Source organism: Musa acuminata, chromosome BXJ3-4 (genome assembly GCF_036884655.1).
Source record: "Musa acuminata AAA Group cultivar baxijiao chromosome BXJ3-4, Cavendish_Baxijiao_AAA, whole genome shotgun sequence".
In the NCBI taxonomy this organism is placed as follows: Eukaryota; Viridiplantae; Streptophyta; class Magnoliopsida; order Zingiberales; family Musaceae; genus Musa; species Musa acuminata.
The window spans coordinates 4,216,813-4,236,859 of NC_088352.1; the positions used below are offsets into that span (position 1 = coordinate 4,216,813).

At 37.2% G+C, this 20,047-nt stretch overlaps 1 protein-coding gene across 3 annotated transcripts; it reads right to left on the reverse strand.

Moving 5' to 3' along the window:
• Positions 1-19: 19 nt before the first annotated feature.
• LOC135635631 (uncharacterized) lies at positions 20-17,806 on the reverse strand. Of its 3 annotated transcripts, XR_010495680.1 has the most exons (15): positions 17,440-17,805; positions 17,281-17,319; positions 17,086-17,190; positions 16,352-16,435; positions 16,123-16,241; positions 15,607-15,708; positions 13,892-14,011; positions 13,747-13,812; positions 12,500-12,566; positions 8,948-9,001; positions 6,925-7,014; positions 5,407-5,442; positions 5,114-5,324; positions 3,998-5,034; positions 20-633 (listed from the first exon to the last, which is right to left on the reverse strand). XR_010495680.1 is itself a non-coding variant. In XM_065146848.1 (13 exons), the coding sequence occupies exons 1-13, from the start codon at positions 17,527-17,529 to the stop codon at positions 5,208-5,210; spliced, it is 1,089 nt and encodes a 362-aa protein (XP_065002920.1). In that variant the 5' UTR covers positions 17,530-17,806; the 3' UTR covers positions 20-5,207. The 3 variants fall into 3 exon arrangements, 1 of the variants encoding a protein (XP_065002920.1); XR_010495679.1 differs by having other exon boundaries at positions 20-5,034; XM_065146848.1 differs by having other exon boundaries at positions 20-5,324; positions 17,440-17,806.
• Between the last annotated feature and the right edge of the window lie 2,241 nt (positions 17,807-20,047).

Consider the following 20,047-nt stretch of genomic DNA (forward strand, 5'->3'; position numbering starts at 1 on the left):
AATGCATTACAATTGTAAGATGTGGACGCCTATTCTGCATCAGATCTATGCAGTTCTTCTGTTCTTGTGCATTGGCTTCAATTTAATCTAGTGCTTGTTAAGGAACAAATAGTTCTAGGTTTAGTTCAACCATAACATAATGAACAAGTATGTTATATGCAAACCAACTTGAGATAAAACTAAATAAGAAACCACATCAAAATTAGTGATTCAAATTTGGATTTCTCTTTAGCATGTGTTTTACATGTATGATAGATAAAGCCATGCCGACAACTACTGATGACTAGCAACTTTGATGCACTTCATCTGCCTGATTAGTGTTTTACTTTAATCTAGAAAGAAATAGATGAGTGTGCAACTCAGTTGGCAATAAGTGCACAGCCAAAGTTTTTAGGAAGGATAAACAAGTTGCAGAATATAAACAAAGAATATAAGCATGCACGAGAGAATTATAGCACTTTCTTCAAAAATGCATATGAGATTTTCTTCAAAAATTTCAGGACTTACCCTTCCCACATGCCTCTACGCCTCGGCGTCATACCAACCCATAGAGCGATGAGCCGATGTCTCAGCCAACTTAGGGAGCACAGGCACTTTCTGCATGTTCTTTGAAATATTCCAACAACACAACACCTGAAATAGAGAGAACACCGAGTAATAATTTCTTTCACAATTAATATGGACAAAGGATATCCATATGCCGAATGCAATTCATATATAATCTCCATTCTATCCTCATGTAATTATTCCATGTGCATTCATATATAATCTCCATTCTATCCTCATGTAATTATTCCATGTTGTCCATTAAAGTCAATTTTCCACAAAGTGCATCACTAAGAGACACATTCCACCTCACAGTCCTGCATTTTGCTTTTAGATTGTTGTTTAAAGTAATGTGCCATAAAAATGAATTTTACCACATTTGCACAGAGTAGCATTAAATTTTGAGAAAAAAACAACAAAGTCAACTAAGATCTATCTTCCATTTAGATCCGAAAAAAATGACAACTGTCTTGAAAAAAATTAGCAGCAGCAAAAAGCTAAGATAACTGGTAACTGGGCATCAAAGTCATTAATAGTATAAGAACTAAAATACTGATGTGACAAAATTATATATTATATTTTATCGATGTCAGAAGCCCAATCTTTGATAATCACCACATAGATATGGGATGGGGTTAAAAGAAAAAAATCAATTAAGCTCTTTGGTACATAGGGAGGGAGAATGTTCACAATATAATCAACCTTCCAAATATGAACCTCCAAATATGTCAGGTAAAAGAAAACTTGGACAAAAAATATCTATACAATCAAATGGTCCATCGTGGCATCTTAAATAAACAACTTGGCCCTGACTAAAAATTGACAAAATTCAGGCATTATGTAGCTGATTCAAGACTTAAAGAAACCAACATAAAGCTTGCAAAGTTCATCAAAGTTACAAAAAAAAAGTGAATAGACCCTTACCTGAACCAAGTTGATAAAATGATTTAGCAAATTATCACTTATATCAATATTTCACCCTCTCAAGGTGAATTCACAAATGATGAAAGAGAAATTTAAATCTCCATCACAAAACAGCACTGGAAGATCCTTCTTTCCTCCTCCAAGTGCAACTTTTTTGAACAATAGTCTCATTTAGATATCGGAAGAGGGAGGAGGGGTGGGGGCAAGTGGGGTATGTGGGGGCTGCGATGACCGAGAAAGAAGGAAGTGCACAATGATAAAGGAGGAAGAAAAAGAGAGAAAGAGAGACATCACAAGGGGAAGAAGCCTGACAAGAGATATCATTGTCGTTGTTCATCGAGAAAAACCCCGCAACGACAAGAGCTTGACAGGGCACTTGTTCCTCCTGGCGCTTGGGCTTGAGCGAGAGCCTGAGCCATGTCTGGTTCAACTTGCCCACCCAGACAACTAATTGAGCGTCTGGATAGGTTGACTTTTAGATTTAATGGACTTAAAATTTTATCCTGTTGCTTGTTCTACTTTGAAAATGATCTGAAATTTAGTATTGGCTAATCCTATACATCCAAATTTTCCTTTTCTTCCGACATCATATCATCTATTATTTTCTTCTTTCCCTCTATTTCTTTTTTCAAGAACTAATTCATCTCTTATTATATTAGATTCCATACAAAATGTTTTTATATGGACTTGAATCTGAATTCTATCAAGAACTTCTTTCCCTCTATTTCTTTTTTCAAGATCTAATTCATCTCTTATTATATTAGACTCCATACAAAATGTGTTTGTATGGACTTGAATCTGAATTCCATCAAGAACTTCTTTCCCTCTATGTTTTTTTACAAGAACTAATTCATCTCTCTTATTATATTAGACTCCATACAAAATGTTTTTATATGGACTGGAATCAGAATTGTATCAACTGCATAATATTATGTTAACCACTACGACGTCATACTATAGATGTTTCTTTCACTCCTCTTATGGTTCTATTTAATCTTCCTAAAGAGTGGATATCTCCACTGATTTAACCAGTAGCAAAATAATAAATAAAATGAAACATGAGCAAGTTACATGCATGTCTTCGAAATTGACTTGATCTTTTAATGGTCTTGTGGTGTACCCAAGATTTTATTCACCAATGACTTGTTTGTAGGTGTTGAACATGAACAAGAGGTTGAGCTAAATTTGAAGGGAAAAAAGATGTTGTTACTCATATAAAGCTACACAGGTTACTCATACATGTGATGCTCTTCATTACCAAGCAAATGAGCTTCAATTTTTGCCTTGAATTCAATGGTTCTTTTATGATGGCTGATCTCCCTATAGGTAAAAGCTTTCTCATCAAATCCCAAACTGGTGAACCAATATGGATGGGAGGCAGACGCTACACTACATGATAAGTCAACATTTGGTCGTCATTGGTGTGATCCCAGGTAGCTACACTACATGATAAGTCAACATTTGGTCGTCATTGGTGTGACCCACTACCTGACAAGTTAACATTTGGTTGTCATTAGTGTGACCCCATAGACTCACGAGGAATTGTCCACTTTGAACGTGCTCGCACGATTTTGCCCTTTCGAGACTTGTGAGTCCCAAAAGGTGCCTCTGAGAGTAAGGATGGCACGACGAACTTATAAGCCCTTGGTTCCCCTACTCCTCAACCAATATGAGACTAAATGTCCTTATCAATGCTCCCTCCACAGGGGAGCCAAGAGCTTATGACCCTCTTTTTAGTGTCAATATGATAAGTCAACATATGATCATTATTGGTACGACCACATAGGCTCACGAGGAATTATCCGCTTTGGGCGTGCCCGCACGGTTTTGCCATAGACTCGTAAGCCCCAAAAGACACCTCTGAGGATAAGAATAACCCGACAGGCTTATAAGCACTTGGTTCTCCTATCCAACCAATGTGAGACTAAATATTCTTATCACTATCCCTCTAACCCTTGATGGTGGTAACACTCCCCTTCTCCATGACCTTAAAGCGGCTATCTCACTATTTCCTCTCTTTCTGGATTGAATCCGATTCAATGGAAATTGTTAATTTTGTAAAGGAAATTTCTGCAAATCCTTGGTTTTTGAGGAGTTTATTCTGAGATATTTTTCCTATAACTCACCAATTCAAGGTAGTCAAATTTTCTTACCTCCCAAGATATGTAAGCCACTTGCTGTTAGGCCCTTTTTGATATTCTTTTGTTTGAAATAAATGCTTACCAATTATTAGAAACAGTCGGTCAATATTGCATCACAATATGTAAATTTGCCAACAATGTGTCACTCAAAATCGAAGCTAAGTTGCACAATGCTTGATTCTTTAGATTCAGAATGCAAAAGATCATGCAGTTTAGAGAACTGACTGAAATTAATGTCAACCACTAGGATTTCGGGGCAACACCAATATCAAACACTACTCTGGATAGCAATAGAAATAGCAAGAGGAGAAAGTATAGCAAGAATAAGAGGAGTGGCTTCTCCACTCTTGGTTGTACATTAGAAGAGAATAAGGCAGGCATCATACCAAGTGTTCCCTTGTTTGCGTTTCTCCACTCAGGAAACAAAGATTTTGAAGAAAAAGTTGTAAATGTCCATTCCTGCTCCAAAAGAGAAAAAAACATCATGCATCTGTCAACTTCTATTCCATATTCTGTAAACAGGAAACTTTTACCTTTGCATTTCACTTCTGTTGGCTCAACTTCTCTTGATCCAGCCACCGAGCAAGCCACGGTGTTTGAGCCGTGATGCCTTTATCATGAAGAATCTCTTTATCATGGTTTGCAGTACCGGTCCGACAGACTTTCGGTACGCGGACCATATGTTACCGTTCCGACACTGTAGTAGTACTGTAGAGTCACTGTAGCAGTAGTGTAGACTGTAGAACTGCTACAGTACTCGGCACGCCTGAATATACCGCTCGGTACACCTGGGTGTACCGAGCGGTATACCGTACCGTACCGGTACCGAGCCCAGATCGAAACTTCGGTACGGTACGGTATTGCGAACCTTGCTCTTTATTAAGTTCTTAGTAAAAGATTCTTCAATTAATAAAGAGATTCTTCAATATTTGGTTGGAATCTCCTATACTTTTGAGAGAAATTAATACAAAAATAAAAGCCTGGTGTTTGCAGTGTCAGTCGCAGGTTGGAACCACAATACGCCCAAATGTAAAGTCTTAAAGTACTTTGTCAACTAAAACTGAAGCAATACAGAGACTCAACAGTTTGAACAGCAAGGAATTACATGTATATGAAAAATAATAACTTGAACAGGAAAGATTAAGATTTACTAATTGTACAGCAGCAGTGGCATCTCTTTGTTTTTTTTTCAACCTTCCAACGTTTGCTAAAACTTTGCCCATAGCATTAGCAGCAATGGTATACAACCAGAAAAATCATTGCACTAAAAAGCAAAAACAATTAATGAAGAATTGTGGTGTGTGTGTCTGTGTGTGTGTAATTTTTTTGCTTTGCTAGGCATCAATGCCTCATGTTGCAACTTAACAGTGTTGGTCATGCAACCTCTGATGTGTTGTCAAGCTCAGGAGAACATCTGGAAAATCTGCATGGTAGTATATCAGACTTACACATGATAACTACAGTAGTGCAATAACACATATAATAAGTGTCAACATACTCACCTAAAGCAACCACCAGTCATGCCACTGCAGGCACAAAATGTGATGCCTTCCCAAGCTAATTTTGAACTGGTGTCATAAATTTTTTTTTCTTATGTCATCCTTTCCTTTTCGTGAACACTTCAGAAGCAACTAAAAGTTTTCTGTCCTCAGTCACAGCCTTATTCCAGCGTGCCTTGAAGATTTTAAGCTCGGCTGTTGACTGCCTTCTGATCTGTTGAATGATAGAATAAGGAAACAATCATTAGATCTATCAAAATTGAGCCTGTACCAATTATCATAAAGAAATTTCTTACATGGGTTCGTGAATCCAAGGATCTTCGGTTTCGTGCCTGCAGTAAGAGGGGGAATAAATCAATAGTTACAATGTAGTTATACCTCTCCATTAAAACCAGAACTTTATCGCTGTGAATCTGAGATACGTTTATTATTAAACAACTTCATCCTCATCAGATATGGAAGAAATATCTCAGGCAATATTACCAAAATGAATCATCTAATTGTGTTTCCACCGCCAGTCATGTTGCTAATCGACATTGGGCAGTTATATGTTTGCAATTTCTTCCCTAATATTGGCATCATCTGATCAATATTTGACTTAGCAGTTCCACACAATTAAACATCCAACACTTATTTACAGAAAACAGAAAACAGAAAACAGAATGTGATGTTGCTTGTTATTTTATAATTTCTTTATTTGATCATATACATCCATGAAATACAAAAGAAATGTCTAAGCAACTTGATTCCTCTTCCACCAGTTAACTAGCGCCAGGATTTCATTTCCTCTTTGTCTTTGAGCCAATGTTCTCATTAGTCATTGCTTACATCCAAAATTTACTCTACCTTTTACCCTTATGGGACCACAAATTATATTGAATGAATCTTCATGATTGGTCCACTGCAAACATGTTCATTAGAAATATCCAAACTGCCTAAAAAGGTTTAACCTAAACTTCAATTAGTTTTGCACAAGGTCTGCCGTACCGGACCGTACCGCCCAGTACGGGCTGTACGTACCGGTCCGACAGGCCAGCGGTACGTGGACCGTCCTGTACCGAGCACTGTAGTGCTGTAGCAGTGCTACAGTGCTCGGTACACTTGGGTGTACCGAGTAGTATACCGTACCGTACCGGTACCGAGCCCGGATCGAAACGTCGGTACGGTACGGTACGGCAGACCTTGGTTTTGCATTTATCTGCCCTTTGATGGGAAAATTAATTATTTTATTATTCATGTTCAGAAAAAATATCTAAGCTCAGCTGGACTAGAGTATGTATTTTCTTTCTTGCCTTTCCTACATTTGTACCCACAAAGCACAACTGGTCTTACCAGCAGATGTTAGGCTATTTCATAAACCTAAAAATGTGGCAGGCAATAATCTATTACATGTTTTTTAATGCCAACAAATATCTGGAAGCAAGAAACTTATTTGCATGACATGAACACAGTTTAGTCAATGCTACAGAACGACATAGCCTGTTAACCATAATCCAGTAACTATATGTCACATTTTGGATGATCAGAAAACTTGAAGACAGTGGAAAGAATTTAACCATTATAACAGATAGCATAGTTACATTAGAACAATATTTTCTAAAGAAAGCATCAGAACAACAATTACATGCATATAGGTTCTGAACTACCGATTATAAAAAACTTCAGCAAAGCAGAATCTGATTGAGCACATAATACCTTGAGTGGCTAAATACTTATTCAAAGCATAAAAACATCATGAATGATCAGCACGTTCAAGTTTCAACCATATATGGCAAGTAACTGAAAAAGACAGTGTCCTGAAGAGGGTTAAGAACCTTGTTAGCAGAGGGCCCTCCTAAAGACGGTATTCCCTTGTGAACAATAAATTCACTATCAATCACCCCAACCTTCTTTGTTCGGTCACCCTGAAGTTCCATAAAATAGGTTAATATAATTACCATGAAATTTGGCTTGTGTATCAGAACCCATGAAAAATTATTGATGATAAATATTTTAAACAATCTCGGAGCACATATTCTGCTTACCATGCTGAGCAAAAAGCTAAAAATTAAACTAGCAGTTTGACTCTTTCAATGACATGAAAGCAACAAAAAATGTCAGCAAAAAATGTTGGACTGTCATAGACTCCACTAAACTGGCATAAGCAAGCAACAAGTTCTGGGACCCAATAATCACTATAGCAAATGCAACTATATAGACAAATTTGAAGTATGGCTGTAACTTGGACATCGATTATTTTCTAAAAACGAAAGTAGAGTACTATGTCAAGCTCCCAAAAAATTCAATATAAATTGGACATTGACACCTCTAAGTTAGAAAATTTAAGCCATGGGCTTATCATAGGACCATAAATTTTGACAATTGCCCCCCTTTTCTCCTGGGACAAGAATCACCTAATGTTGGATAATGCATGAATTTCCAATGTTGAATGTACAGTGAACACCATGCTACTTTTAAACATTGAAGCTCCTTTGGATAGAAATAGATTTTCAACAACTGGAATGCAATCTATTCAAATTTACTATGATCATGCACATCATTACTCAAAAATCAAGAGCAAAATCTTGCAGATGACTTCCACATCTTAGTTTAAGGAGAAAGAGGTTTAAACAAGTGGTTCTTCATTTAAACACTAGAATTAAATGTAAAGTAATCCAGTTTAAGGGTTTAAACTGGATAACCCGGGATAACAAAACCCATCTAAATGGTTGGTTAAAATCAAGAATTGCGATGCCTACTTACTCATGTCAACGCAGGTCAAAATTTCCTGTGCCAAAAACATATTAGCACCATACCGTCTCATGGAGAAGGTGCAAACATGGATATACAAATTCTCAGACTTCATCAGCCAGCATAAGACGGCATAGAATATTATTGTGCCAAAAAGTCATCGGCGCATTCCCATGCCGCAGTATGTCAATCCTTAATTAAATTAACCTTCACACTTTTGTTTTTTGCTAACCCAGATTACACATCTTTTACCAACCAAAAAAAAAATGTTAAATAATTTAACCCAACTATTTGAATTCTGAATAAAACACAAGCGGAGTCCATTGTAAGATACTTATTCTCTTCCAAGATGCATCAAAGTCATTAAGTGAATAAAAGAAATCCGACAAAGAAAGTTGACAAAACTAACCCAAGTATCACAATTATTTGCAAACAGTTGCATTGAAAAGCAGAATTGAAAGTCGTTACCCCATATGTATCTCACTATAAAAGCTTTAAAAATGCAAAAAAGAAGATATAGTGTAAGCAACAGGAACTGGAAGGCTTCAAATATTCATGACTGGAAAACAGAAAATCTTAAATGTCTCTTAAAAAAAGGTCATAAGCATGGTTCTAAATCTCAGATACCAAATTTGTACTAGCCCCTAGCGGACCATTACAGGTCTGGTACGCATTAGCAGACAGAGCTGGGGTAGAGGAAAGGCAGAAAGAGAAGAAGAAAAGGAGGCTGAGGACAAGGAGAAAAAGAAGAGGGAAGGAAGAGTAATGGGGCTGGCAACGGAATTACAAGTAGAATATCTAGTAATTGAAAAGGCGCAAGTGGCTCTTAGTGCAGTTTATTATAGAAATAGTAATCCGCATTCAGACTAAAGAATTATTGACTTTGTAGCTAACTTACATCAGAAGATACATCCAAAAAGCAAACTCAAGAGTACATCAGGAAGTGTCTAATTAAAAATCTTGATCAGGATTATGAGAGGCTTTTATTCTTGATAATTAATATATTCAAACAAATAAATTAATGTACAAAATAGAAAGTAACTTATTCACAAAGGGAAAAGCACCCTCATAATAAAGAACAATTTTTAGCAGTCCTCATACATTCACCTGAGCACAATATCCAAGCTTCATGTCCAAACCCCATCCATGAACCAAATCATTCTGCAAAAGTAATAGCTGATAAAATGGTACTGCAATTTACCAAGATTGATTGTCAACCATAATGTTGAAAGATTTAAAAAAAGAGAAATAATTTGGACCATATCTAAGCAAAAAAATTAAAGTTTCAATTAGCCCTCCCAATTACCTTTCACTCATCCAACTTAAAAATATGCATCCTTTTTCTAATAATAGAATCAGTATTTTCATGCCAAAGAAAAAAACTCTACATTGATTTTTCAAGAAAGAATCCAATGATCTCAATGGTTTTAGGGAGACAGGCTTCTGAAGTCACCAACATAATGTAAATTGACCAGTAACACTCCTAATTGAAGTGAAAAGTGCAGCTGGACAAGCCAATAAAAGTGAATATGAGAAGGGTTCTGAAAATTTGGCATGCCTAGACAAAACAAAGGGAAATTACCATGCTATTTTTTCCAGGCAGCACAATTGAAAGATAAACCTAAATTCTGAGCATGATAAGCAATAAACTTCTGAAGGGAATCTGAAGCTCCAACACAATGAAGCAATGTCCAACTGTGGTCATAAGTTAGACAAGACTAATACCGAGTGCTAGTGATATTAGTTTAGGATGTTAAAAGAAGGGGAAAAAACAACAGTTTAACAATAAAAACAGAAGATTGATAACTTCAAGCATCTCAATTTGAAAATTCATGATAGATGAAATAAAATGATAGCTGTGAAAGTGAGGCATGAGAAATAAACAAAAACTTTTGAAGGGAAACTGAAGCTACTACAAAGTCCAACTGTGTTCACAAGCTAGCTAGGATTCATACTGAGTTTTATTAAAAAATAGTTTCATATATAATATATAAAGCTAAGAATAATAATGGAAGATTGAAATGACAATTGAAAGCTTCAAAAATATAAAAGTGAAAATTCGAAATATTACAGAAAATAAACCGGCAGTTGAAACTTGAAACCATATATGAAAATGGGGAAGGATAATGATTAAGCTGAAAGAAGCAAAAAAAAAAACAGAGGACCAATGTTCAGCATCACTTTGACAACATCCATCCCAATGCACTAGGGGTTACAGAGCAGATCTTATCAAGAGGGGTTTGTGAACAAACCTTACAACCTTTTGGTAATGAAATCTAATGTTTAGGATATGTTAATTAACATTGGTTTTTGCCTGCTTAATAGGTAATCTTGATCATATCTTGTAAACAGAAATCCAAATTCTCTACAAATAGATCGAAACCAGAAAACTTTACTGGACGAGTTGTCCAATATAATAAAAATAGGGTTAAGCAACTGTTTATATACTAGGATTGACGACATTTGAATAAAACATAGTATTATAGAATTTTACCTTGGCCCAGAGTTTTAAATACTGGTCGGGCTGGTTCACACCAACTCATGTTTACCATTCTGACCAAGTACCGGTATTGAAGCCTATAGCTCAATACAGATATATCAGTTCATTTTTTATTTTTTAACTATTAAATTCAATAACATTAGACAATACAAATTGGTGCACCATACCCATTAAAATGTTAATGAAACAAAGGATTTAACCAAGGAATGACATAATGCTTGATAAGGTATGATATGGGCGGTACATAGCTGTCCGCCCGAATATCGAACCGCCACATACATACCAGGTGGTATATGTATCGGACTGTCGCGTATAGAGCAGCACTTAACAAGCCGGAGTGTCCCAGGCGGTACACCCCATATCTCGATGAAACGATCAAAATTTGACCAACATGTTTTGGTCAGTAACAATCGGGTCTCGCTCCTACTGGACATATGGGTGAGATTGGGTCTGGTCCTATGGTCAATTTGACTGTTGGACCCCATTTTCGGGCTCATTCCACCCTTTAAAACACTCCTCACTCCCCTCTTTCACTTCCTCTCACTTATTTGATTTCCTTCCCTTTCTCACTCACTCTCTTTCTCAATTAAGCATCCTAATCGATGATCAGAACATCAATTCGAGGGATTCAATCAATCAAACATGTCATTTGGTGGAAAATCTCTTCAATTAAAGGTTTTTACGCTCGTTCTATGTTTTAGTTAGATTTTGACATGATTATATCCAAAGTTTGTAGTACCGTACCGTACCAGTATTTCGATCTGGGCTCGATACTGGTACGGTACGGTGTACCGAGCGGTATACCCAGGTGCACCGCGTACTGTAGCACTGCAGCAGTAAACAGTGCACCAGTACACTGTATGGCTACTATAACAGTGCACGCAACAGTAAACTGTACTGTTACAGTGTTACAGTGCAGTGCAACAGTGTACTGTACTGCTGCACTGCTACAGTGTACTGCTATATTTCATTGCTACAGTCGGACAGATACCGAGCAATCCGCGTACCGCTGACCTGTCGGACCGGTACGTACCACCCGTACCAGGCGATATGATTCGGTATGGCAGACCTTAATTATATCTTTATTAGTGTCTTATTATGAGTAATTACTGTTGATTAGTGTATTTCTCTTGATATTAGAGATAATTTTTCCTCATGAGGCTCCTCGGGTTCATGACAATCCGTTACCATGCTAATGCACCAATGATATACAATTTACTAGTACATTATATCATGAAAGCAGTTTCAAGATTGGGTATGCTTGGTTCGAAATAGTTTACTTGTACACTATATACCAGATTGATATACAAATTTATAAGATCAAGGATCTCGATTCATCAAATGTGGAGTCCTATTATTCATTTTGATAGTAGAAACAAGTATATACAATTTGCTTCTATTTATTACTTAATTTGCTGAAATATTTAAGTTTCAACACGTAATACGTTGCTTGTATCTTTGTAAATGATTCAATATCAATAGAAGAAATAGAGAAACATACAACAAAGTGTTAAAAAAAGATAAATTTATTATCAAATCCTTAGTTTGCCTCTATTCTTATTGAAATTATATTGATTTATAATTAAAGGGTTTTTTCGATTTTTCAGATATTTTTTGGGTCTTTTATGGTGCATTTTCAGTTTGTCGATATATACTCGTGAACTGACATATGGTAGGTATACTAGTATCGACTGCTACATACCACTCTGAGACAGGACCGGTGCCGCTGGTCAGCATGAGACGACAAACCTTGGATTTAACTATCAGTTGAACTTGAACCAATATATACTAACCAGTTATCAGTCCAACCAAGTATTGATATCGAAATGTATAGCTCAAACCTTATACAAACCCAATCATTTTATTTTTGTTAACTATAGATCATTATACTGCTAAATATATCAGTACCGCACTGGCCCAATAGGTTACATAAATCAGTATGGGATCAGTATTTAAATCCTTAACCAAAACTGATATCAAACAATATTTCAATCCTTCCCATAGACAGCTAAATTAAGACTACTGTATCCTAGGTCTCAAAGGTGCAACGCTGTATAAATTCAAAGACAATTTCAAAAGCTTAAGTTATATGATTATACTATTTTTGGTTACAGATCACAGAAAAAAAGAATAGATAGAAATTTAGTTTATAATTGGACCTGGATGAGATGCCACACACATTGCCAAGCAGCACGAGAAAATACAGGAGCCATCCCTTCAACCCATCTGATATGAATAGAATAAATAAATAATAGTAGACTATCAACCTTAAGAAGCAACACAGGATTCTTTACGCAGAAGCCACATACTAATTTAACAAAAACCAATGTCCAAAACTAACATCAATCAGAAACCAAGGTGCTAATTTCCACATGTATAAACCAAAGGGATTGAAAAAAAAACAACTATAGAAAACCAAATAAAACATAAGAGATTCAGCAGCACAAAAATACCTGACCAAGGATGTTTTATAGTTGCAAGTTCCTTATTTTTTATTGCTCCCTCGTGTTGTTTATACTTTATACTGTGGAATGCTATATGTTAAATAATCATCATCAATGGATATGAGTATCCATTCATGACAAATCTTCCAGTATGCTAAATTGCCCATTCATTGACACCACTAACGTGATACCACCTGATTATGTTTATGCCTCTTCTATAGCAGTGGGGCAATATGTCAGCAAACTTGATGGCCTAACACAGATTTGTGTCTTCCTTAACCCACTTGTATGGTATTTCAACCATGTGATATCTGATAAGGCTCCTTAAACATACTTTACCAAATTTGACAGATAACTGCAGCCATGCTTGGGGAACCCATTGGAATTAAATTGCTAAGTGCCAAATTAAAACAAAAATACCAGAAATATATATATTAACATTTTGCTCAAAAACAATTTGTTATAGAGTCATACTGAAGGTCCAAAACAAGAATTCAAGTAATTATGACCCCAGTGAAGCATTTTTCCCATGAGATTTTATCAGAAATTAATGGCATTATCTTCACTCACTTAGAACTAAGGAGACTATATTTTATCACAATCATCCTCCCTCTTTTAGAACTCAAGAGCCTTGCAACGTATAGCTTCTAGAGTTCCACTTCTCAACTAAAAGATGCCATTAAATAAATAAATGGAAAAGAAAGAAACAGACCATGACTTCAACATGAGTTGAAATGTTAAGATTAAACATGACAAAAGATAGATATTAGGAGGTAAAGAAAGTCATCTTTTCAAAATGGGGAATAGGATATCATCACCAGGATGGAATCTACAGAAAATAAAAAAAAGTGCAACCACAAAATTTCTCAATACATGTGCTCACTAACACATTATATTCAGGCAGTGGTGAGTGTCATAGCATGTAGTGAAAATCATTTAGTAAATGATGCAGAAATAATTACCCAGTGCATGGAGGTTCTTTGCTTTCATTAGAGCACCTTAGACTCCCACGACGATTGTAAATTCGTCTATGTAACAAGAAAAATGAATATGAGCTGCAGCAAAAACAATGAAAAAAAATTGTGCGATGACTAGTACTAAAATAACCTGTGGACCTTCTTCATTCGGTTTCGGACTGTAATTCGGTGATGTATATCAGATGAAAGATCAGGATCCAATGCAGGCTGTGATATTTCTAAGCCTTCAGAAGACATTACCTGTAAGTACCTGAATATGCAATCATCAGAAAAGTTAATAAGTGAATACATGTTGTCTCTACAGGAAATAAATGTGATTGTCCATATAAGGCAAAAAAAAGGCACCCATGAAGAACAATATACCAGACAAGAAGCATCTATAAGCTGCATCTTAATTCTGGGAGAAAGAAGGGCAACTTGGAAGAGCAAAATAATCAAACACCAAAGGCAACAGACAAATTTCAATGATCCACGGTCGCTCAATTTCTTGTAGTGTCTACTGATAGGAAGTTCTCCAGCAAGGTTAGCCATGTTGTTATTTAGAACTACTTGGATTCAACTTTCCTATCAAGTTTCTCATTAGAGGCTAAGAAGGTACTTACTTCAAATAGAGAGATATACCAACAACCAGGAAATAGAAAAGTTAATAAAAGAAAACATCGAGAGTAACCTGATCCACATTAATATGAACAATTGTCCAGCTCATTGTTCAGTTGTCCACGAAGTTATTATAGGGTTAAGGTACATTAAGGAGACAAGATTGCTTGACACCTTTACATGAGGTGCAAGATGAGGCACATGCATCATTGAAGCAAGAAGGAACACTGACTTAGAATGACAACCATTGATCATATGATGTAAAAATGAATTCACACCATAAGGCAACGGTTATATACTACACAGTGGAATACAAATAATCAAAATGTTAATTTTGAGTTATTAGTTCAAATGATAGGCCATTGTTATAAAATCTATAGACATGAAGATGGAATTAAAATGTAAAGACATAAAGATGGGACCAATATCTCGGAAAGAATGAAAGAAGGCTACAAAGCAAAGCAATGGCAAAAAAAGAAAAGCAGTAAAACTAATGCAAAAACCGAACGGAAAAATAATAATAATAACAAAAAAGAAGCAGAACTTAGGTTTTATAAACACAACAAGGCAGCAGTAGGAACGAAATGAAGCAAGAGAATAGGTAAAACCAATCAAATAAAATAGTAGGATAATAGAAAATTTTAAAGAATAAGGATGAAAAGATTAGAAAAGAGGCAACAAAGCAACAACAATATAACAAGGCCACATTCTCACATAAGAAGTGCAAGGGGAGTTGTCCATTCATTTACAACTGAAATCCCCAATAGAATAAACAATGAAGTAATCAATGTCATAATCGTGAAGGAAATCCAAGAGTAAGTACATAAGACATACATTTTGAGAGCTTTGCTTTTCCAATGAGGTGAATTAAGGCACACCTTGTTGAAGATGATAGGCCTCAGTTGAATCTAGGTCACAGTTAGGGGTTTGGTGGGCCTCATTCCTTAGTGCACCTTTAGCAAGGTTGTTAGTACAATATGCAGTAGAAATCATGTTAGAATACATAATTCTTGATTCACTTCTTTGTAATTATTTAGTCTTAACTCTTAACTACCAAAAACTGTTTAAAGTGGTATGCTTACTGCCAAGCGGCAACCATATTAATACAAAGCGGCGGATTAATGGCTACAGAAGAGAAATTAACTTCGATTTCAAAAAATTCAATGGTTTGAAGTAGTCAAGAATGAAATCCTTATTCTGCAAGCATGGTTTCATATAATCAATCCACAGTGGTAGTCACAAATATACCTCCCAGGATGAAAATTCTCCACTCCTAGATCTTCATCCCATAAAAAAAGGTAGTCATAGAAAAAGACTATATCTGGATGTAAAAAGCGTTTGGCAAACCACCTGCAGGAATAAGCCAAAATCATAAATGTGTCGAGACAGCCAGCTTAACTTATGAAGTGTGTGATGAAAAATGATCTTTTCAGCATAAAAATGACTAAACAAAATAAGAAACAAGTCCACATGTTGATGAATCGACATGCCAGGGAAGGCAACAAAGATAAATGGAATGACCACACTGCATTATTAAGAAGCAGCTGTCTACCCATCTCAGGTGCCACAAGAAAAACAAGGATCAGGAGAAGTATAAAAGTACACAGATGAAAAGAGCAAACCCCGTAGTATTCTTCTTAGAAGTTAGAACATCATTTCAAAGAAAAGAATAATCCTTGGTGAGTTGGTGATCATGAGAGAAGCACCCAAGAGAAATCATGCACAAAGTTAAGATTATTTCTTAATAAAGAAATATAATGTTACCACTTTGTTTGGTTATAAGCAACTATGTGTATTGCCTTGCTGTTCCACTCAAGATCACGCCATCCATCCACATTCCCATCATAATGGAAGAGTATTATGGAGCAATTTTCTTGTAAGAACTGAACCAAAAAAGTGAAGCATTTACCAGCATTGCATGGTTTGAGAAGGAAAGCATGCCATTAACATTCTTTCTTCTAGGTCAAACTAAAATTCTACATCAAGCACACACCTTACGAACCACACTGTCCACATTTTCTTTCTGCGAAATGCCAACAGCCATTGCCAAAAGAGCTGAATAACTTCCACCAGTTTCCTGCAAAGGCAAATAATCACTTTCTAATTATATGTGCATTCTTTTATTAAAAAAATTGAATATACATGAAAAGAGTCGGATCATAACAATGACGACAATAATTCAGTAGTCCCCTTCTCTCATCATTCATGAATCTGATAACAAGAAAGCCACAGATCGAAACAATAGGAGATAATTGATAAAACTAGAAGCCTCTCAAGTTTTTTTCAATTAGAATAATCTAATCCCAGGCTTAGCTGGAAAACAAACAGAAATCTTAACAGAGAAAGAATATCAACAATCTGATAGTAAAACTGGCCATAAGAAGAAAAAGGAGCTCAATGTGGAAAGATATTTTATAGGAAACACGTTTTTAAAATGTGATTAGCATCTCTGAAACAACCAAGCAAACCAATGATAGCTCTAGAACAGTTTTTCCTTGGTAGAAATGAGGCAAATGGCATTTATAGGTTAGGTCAATAGCTCAAAGATGAGATAATGTGCAGCAATCATTTTTGAACTATTTCTCAGCGCTACGAAGAGCATGTTCTATGAATTTTCCATTTCAAATCCGCCATCATTGATGTATCACAAACTCAGCGCATCACGGCATACAAACACAGTATTTCGATGAAATAACATAATAGAAAGACAGAAATTTAGTAAATTACTTTAGATTCAAAGGAGGAGCTCATCCAGAGAGGCTTCAGCTTCAAATCGGACGTCGATTCGACAATGCCGCGGGGCAGCCCCTGGAGTGCGCCCCCCCACGGTGTCTGCAAACCACATCCACATCAAAACATGACGTATTGGTGCCAGTACCCACACAAACACACACAACAAAAGGCACCAATATATGTACCTACCTCCGTCGACACGAAAGGCTCGTGATGCTGCACATCGATCTGAGGAACAATGGGAAATGACCACCACCGACATCAGCATGGGAGGAAGGAGCAAAGCCAAGGAAAGCAATGGGACGGAATGGAGAGGGACGGGGGGGGCGGGGAGCGGCGGGGAGGTACCTTGAGGTGCTCGAATTGGAGATTCATGGTGATGAGGAGGGTGAGAGACGTGAAGAGGGCGACGAGGCCGAGGGAAGTCCTCTTCTTCATGATGAAAGATGATGATGATGATTAAGCTGTTCTTTTATTCTCCGTTTAGGGTTTCTTTTCCTCTCACTTCTCCATCATCATCATCTTCTTCTTCGGCTTCAAACCTTTTTTTGGTTCGGGGAGGGCGATCTCTTCTCCTGACGCAGAGATTAATAAGGTGGGGAAAGAGAGACCTGAAGCAAGAGAGGGAGGGACACGAAAGAACGATCATTTATTGCAGCGATTGAGGATACGACTCTTCGTACACCATAGCCAGGATGTGCGCCAACGCCGACTGGCACGCGAAGTCGTAACGTCTGTCGGGTCGTAGAGTAGGAAAAGGAGCGGGGAGAACGAGGAGGGAACTGTGCCCGAAAGAATAAATAAACATAGTGGCAGGACCCGCAGCTTTACCCGTTCTCTAATCACCAGAATGGTTACGTGTCTTATGATAAGTAAGCAATGGGACCCACGGGAAGGTAAGTTTATGAGATACGTAACAATGTACCCGAATTTGAAACGTTCTCGCGAAAAAGATCCGCTGCATTTCACGGTGCAAAAGGGCGGCATGGTATTCCAGTAGCACCGCCGACCTGCACGAAGGTGGAATCAGACACAGGATTCGCTGGCTATAGGTTTCGACTTAAGTTGCGAATAACCGCCCTACGAGCTGACGTGTCGTACACGGTGGGCGTCATCAGAGGCGGTGGCATTCCAGACCTGGGTCCGTAGCGCCTGGCGCGACCAAAGCCGTGACTCTCGTCGGGCTGATGAAAACACTTCCTGTCGGATACACTTCCACCCCTCGGCGTAATATATATATATATATATATATATATATATATATATATATATATATATATATATATGTATTTTCCAACCAGTAACTCTCATTTCGATTTACCCATCATTATCGTCCCACCCGTCGTCACCCCTTGCCGCCCGCCCTCCACCCGTCGCCATCGCCCGCCGTCCACGAGGGGAGGGGCGCGCGAGGGTTGCCGTCGTCCCTTTGCTTCGCCATCGCCCTCTGCCCTGCCGGACCTACCGCCCGTAGCCATATTGCGAGGATGGAGGGGGCGTGAGGACCGCCGCCGGCCCCGCTCCTCTCCACTCGGTGGAAGATGTTGCCTCCGCGGAGGGGGGGGGGGGGGGCGGCGATGGTCCTCACGCCTTCTCCTTCCTCGCACGATGGCTGCAGGCAGCAAGTTCAATAAGGTAGAGGGCAACGTTAAAGCAAAGGGCCGGCGGCGGCTCTCACACCCCGTCCCCTCGTGGACGATGGGCGGTAAGGGGCGACGAAGACAGGTGATCGACGAGCGGCAGAGGTGGGCAATAGTGGAGAAGGGTAGTTTTGGTATTTTATAGATTACTGGTTATGGTTAGGAAAAAATCAAAATGGGATTACTGTTTGGGATATATATATATATATATATATATATATATTCATGCAAAATTCTAAAAACTCCATTGCTGGTTCACTGTTAAACAAGATAAAGTGGAAACTTTAAATGAAAACAATAAATTTCATCAAATATTACCTATATATTCCTCTAAATTAATAGTTTTTGTATTTAACATTTTAAGTTTCTAGAAAAGTAAGAAAACATATTTAGATGTTTTGTTTTTAAGTTAATTAATAATCAATAGTAGTTGACTTGAGTCTATTAGACAGAGTGATTTATATAAAGGATTTAGATATGAAGCTCTTTCTGACCAACAATCTTGTAGATACAATTACAATTCATATATATCGATAAAATTATATATATATATATATATATATATATATATGTCCCTTTAAAACCTAAAAACTTATTTATATGCCATTATAATCAATATCAATATATATATATGTATGTAAATTTTTGAAAAAAAAAATTAACTTTAATTTTTTTTCATAAAGCACCTCTAGTCACATAAAAAGACCATTTTACCTCCTCGATCATCATCTTGCATCACTCATTTTTATTTTACATCATGTCATGTCAATGTTTATCGGATTTATCCCTACACGTCTCGTCTTTACATTAGTGAGAGAGGGTATGATAGTGATAACCCTCGTATGAGCGAGGAGACGCAACGGCCCTATTCGCTCTCGCATGAGCTAGGAGGGCCATAACGAGGGTGGCTCCTTCTACAACAAATCCTACTTAGAAGAGGAGAGAGAGAATTACTCAAGGTAACTCTTTTTGTGATAAATTTGATGAGACAAACAAGAGGGATCACAGTAGCGATGATCCCTTCTACAATAAATCTGACGGGGCAAAAGAGAGAGAAGACTGTGACGAAAGCACAACCAAAAATGAAATTATCATTTATGAAAAAATAAAATACTCTATACGAATTTTTCAAAATAGAGATGTTCTATAAAAAAATTTTGATGCTAGAAATTTTTTTCAAAAATTTACCCTATATATATTACGTTAGAAAGTATCATTGTGCCATGCACATGACAAGTAATTGCAATATATGCCCAAGCACCGGCTTTTTTATTACACCCACCAAAACACCACCGCTTGGTAGCCGAGATTTGAGT

Excerpts from the sequence above, each read along its gene's own strand:
- LOC135635631 (XM_065146848.1), bottom strand. The coding sequence starts at position 17,529 with ATGAAGAAGAGGACTTCCCTCGGCCTCGTCGCCCTCTTCACGTCTCTC. Across the intron at positions 17,191-17,280 it reads AGCCTTTCGTGTCGACGGAG|ACACCGTGGGGGGGCGCACT; the intron begins GTAGGTACATAT and ends TGTGGTTTGCAG. Across the intron at positions 7,015-8,947 it reads AGCTTGGATATTGTGCTCAG|GGTGACCGAACAAAGAAGGT; the intron begins GTGAATGTATGA and ends ATGGAACTTCAG.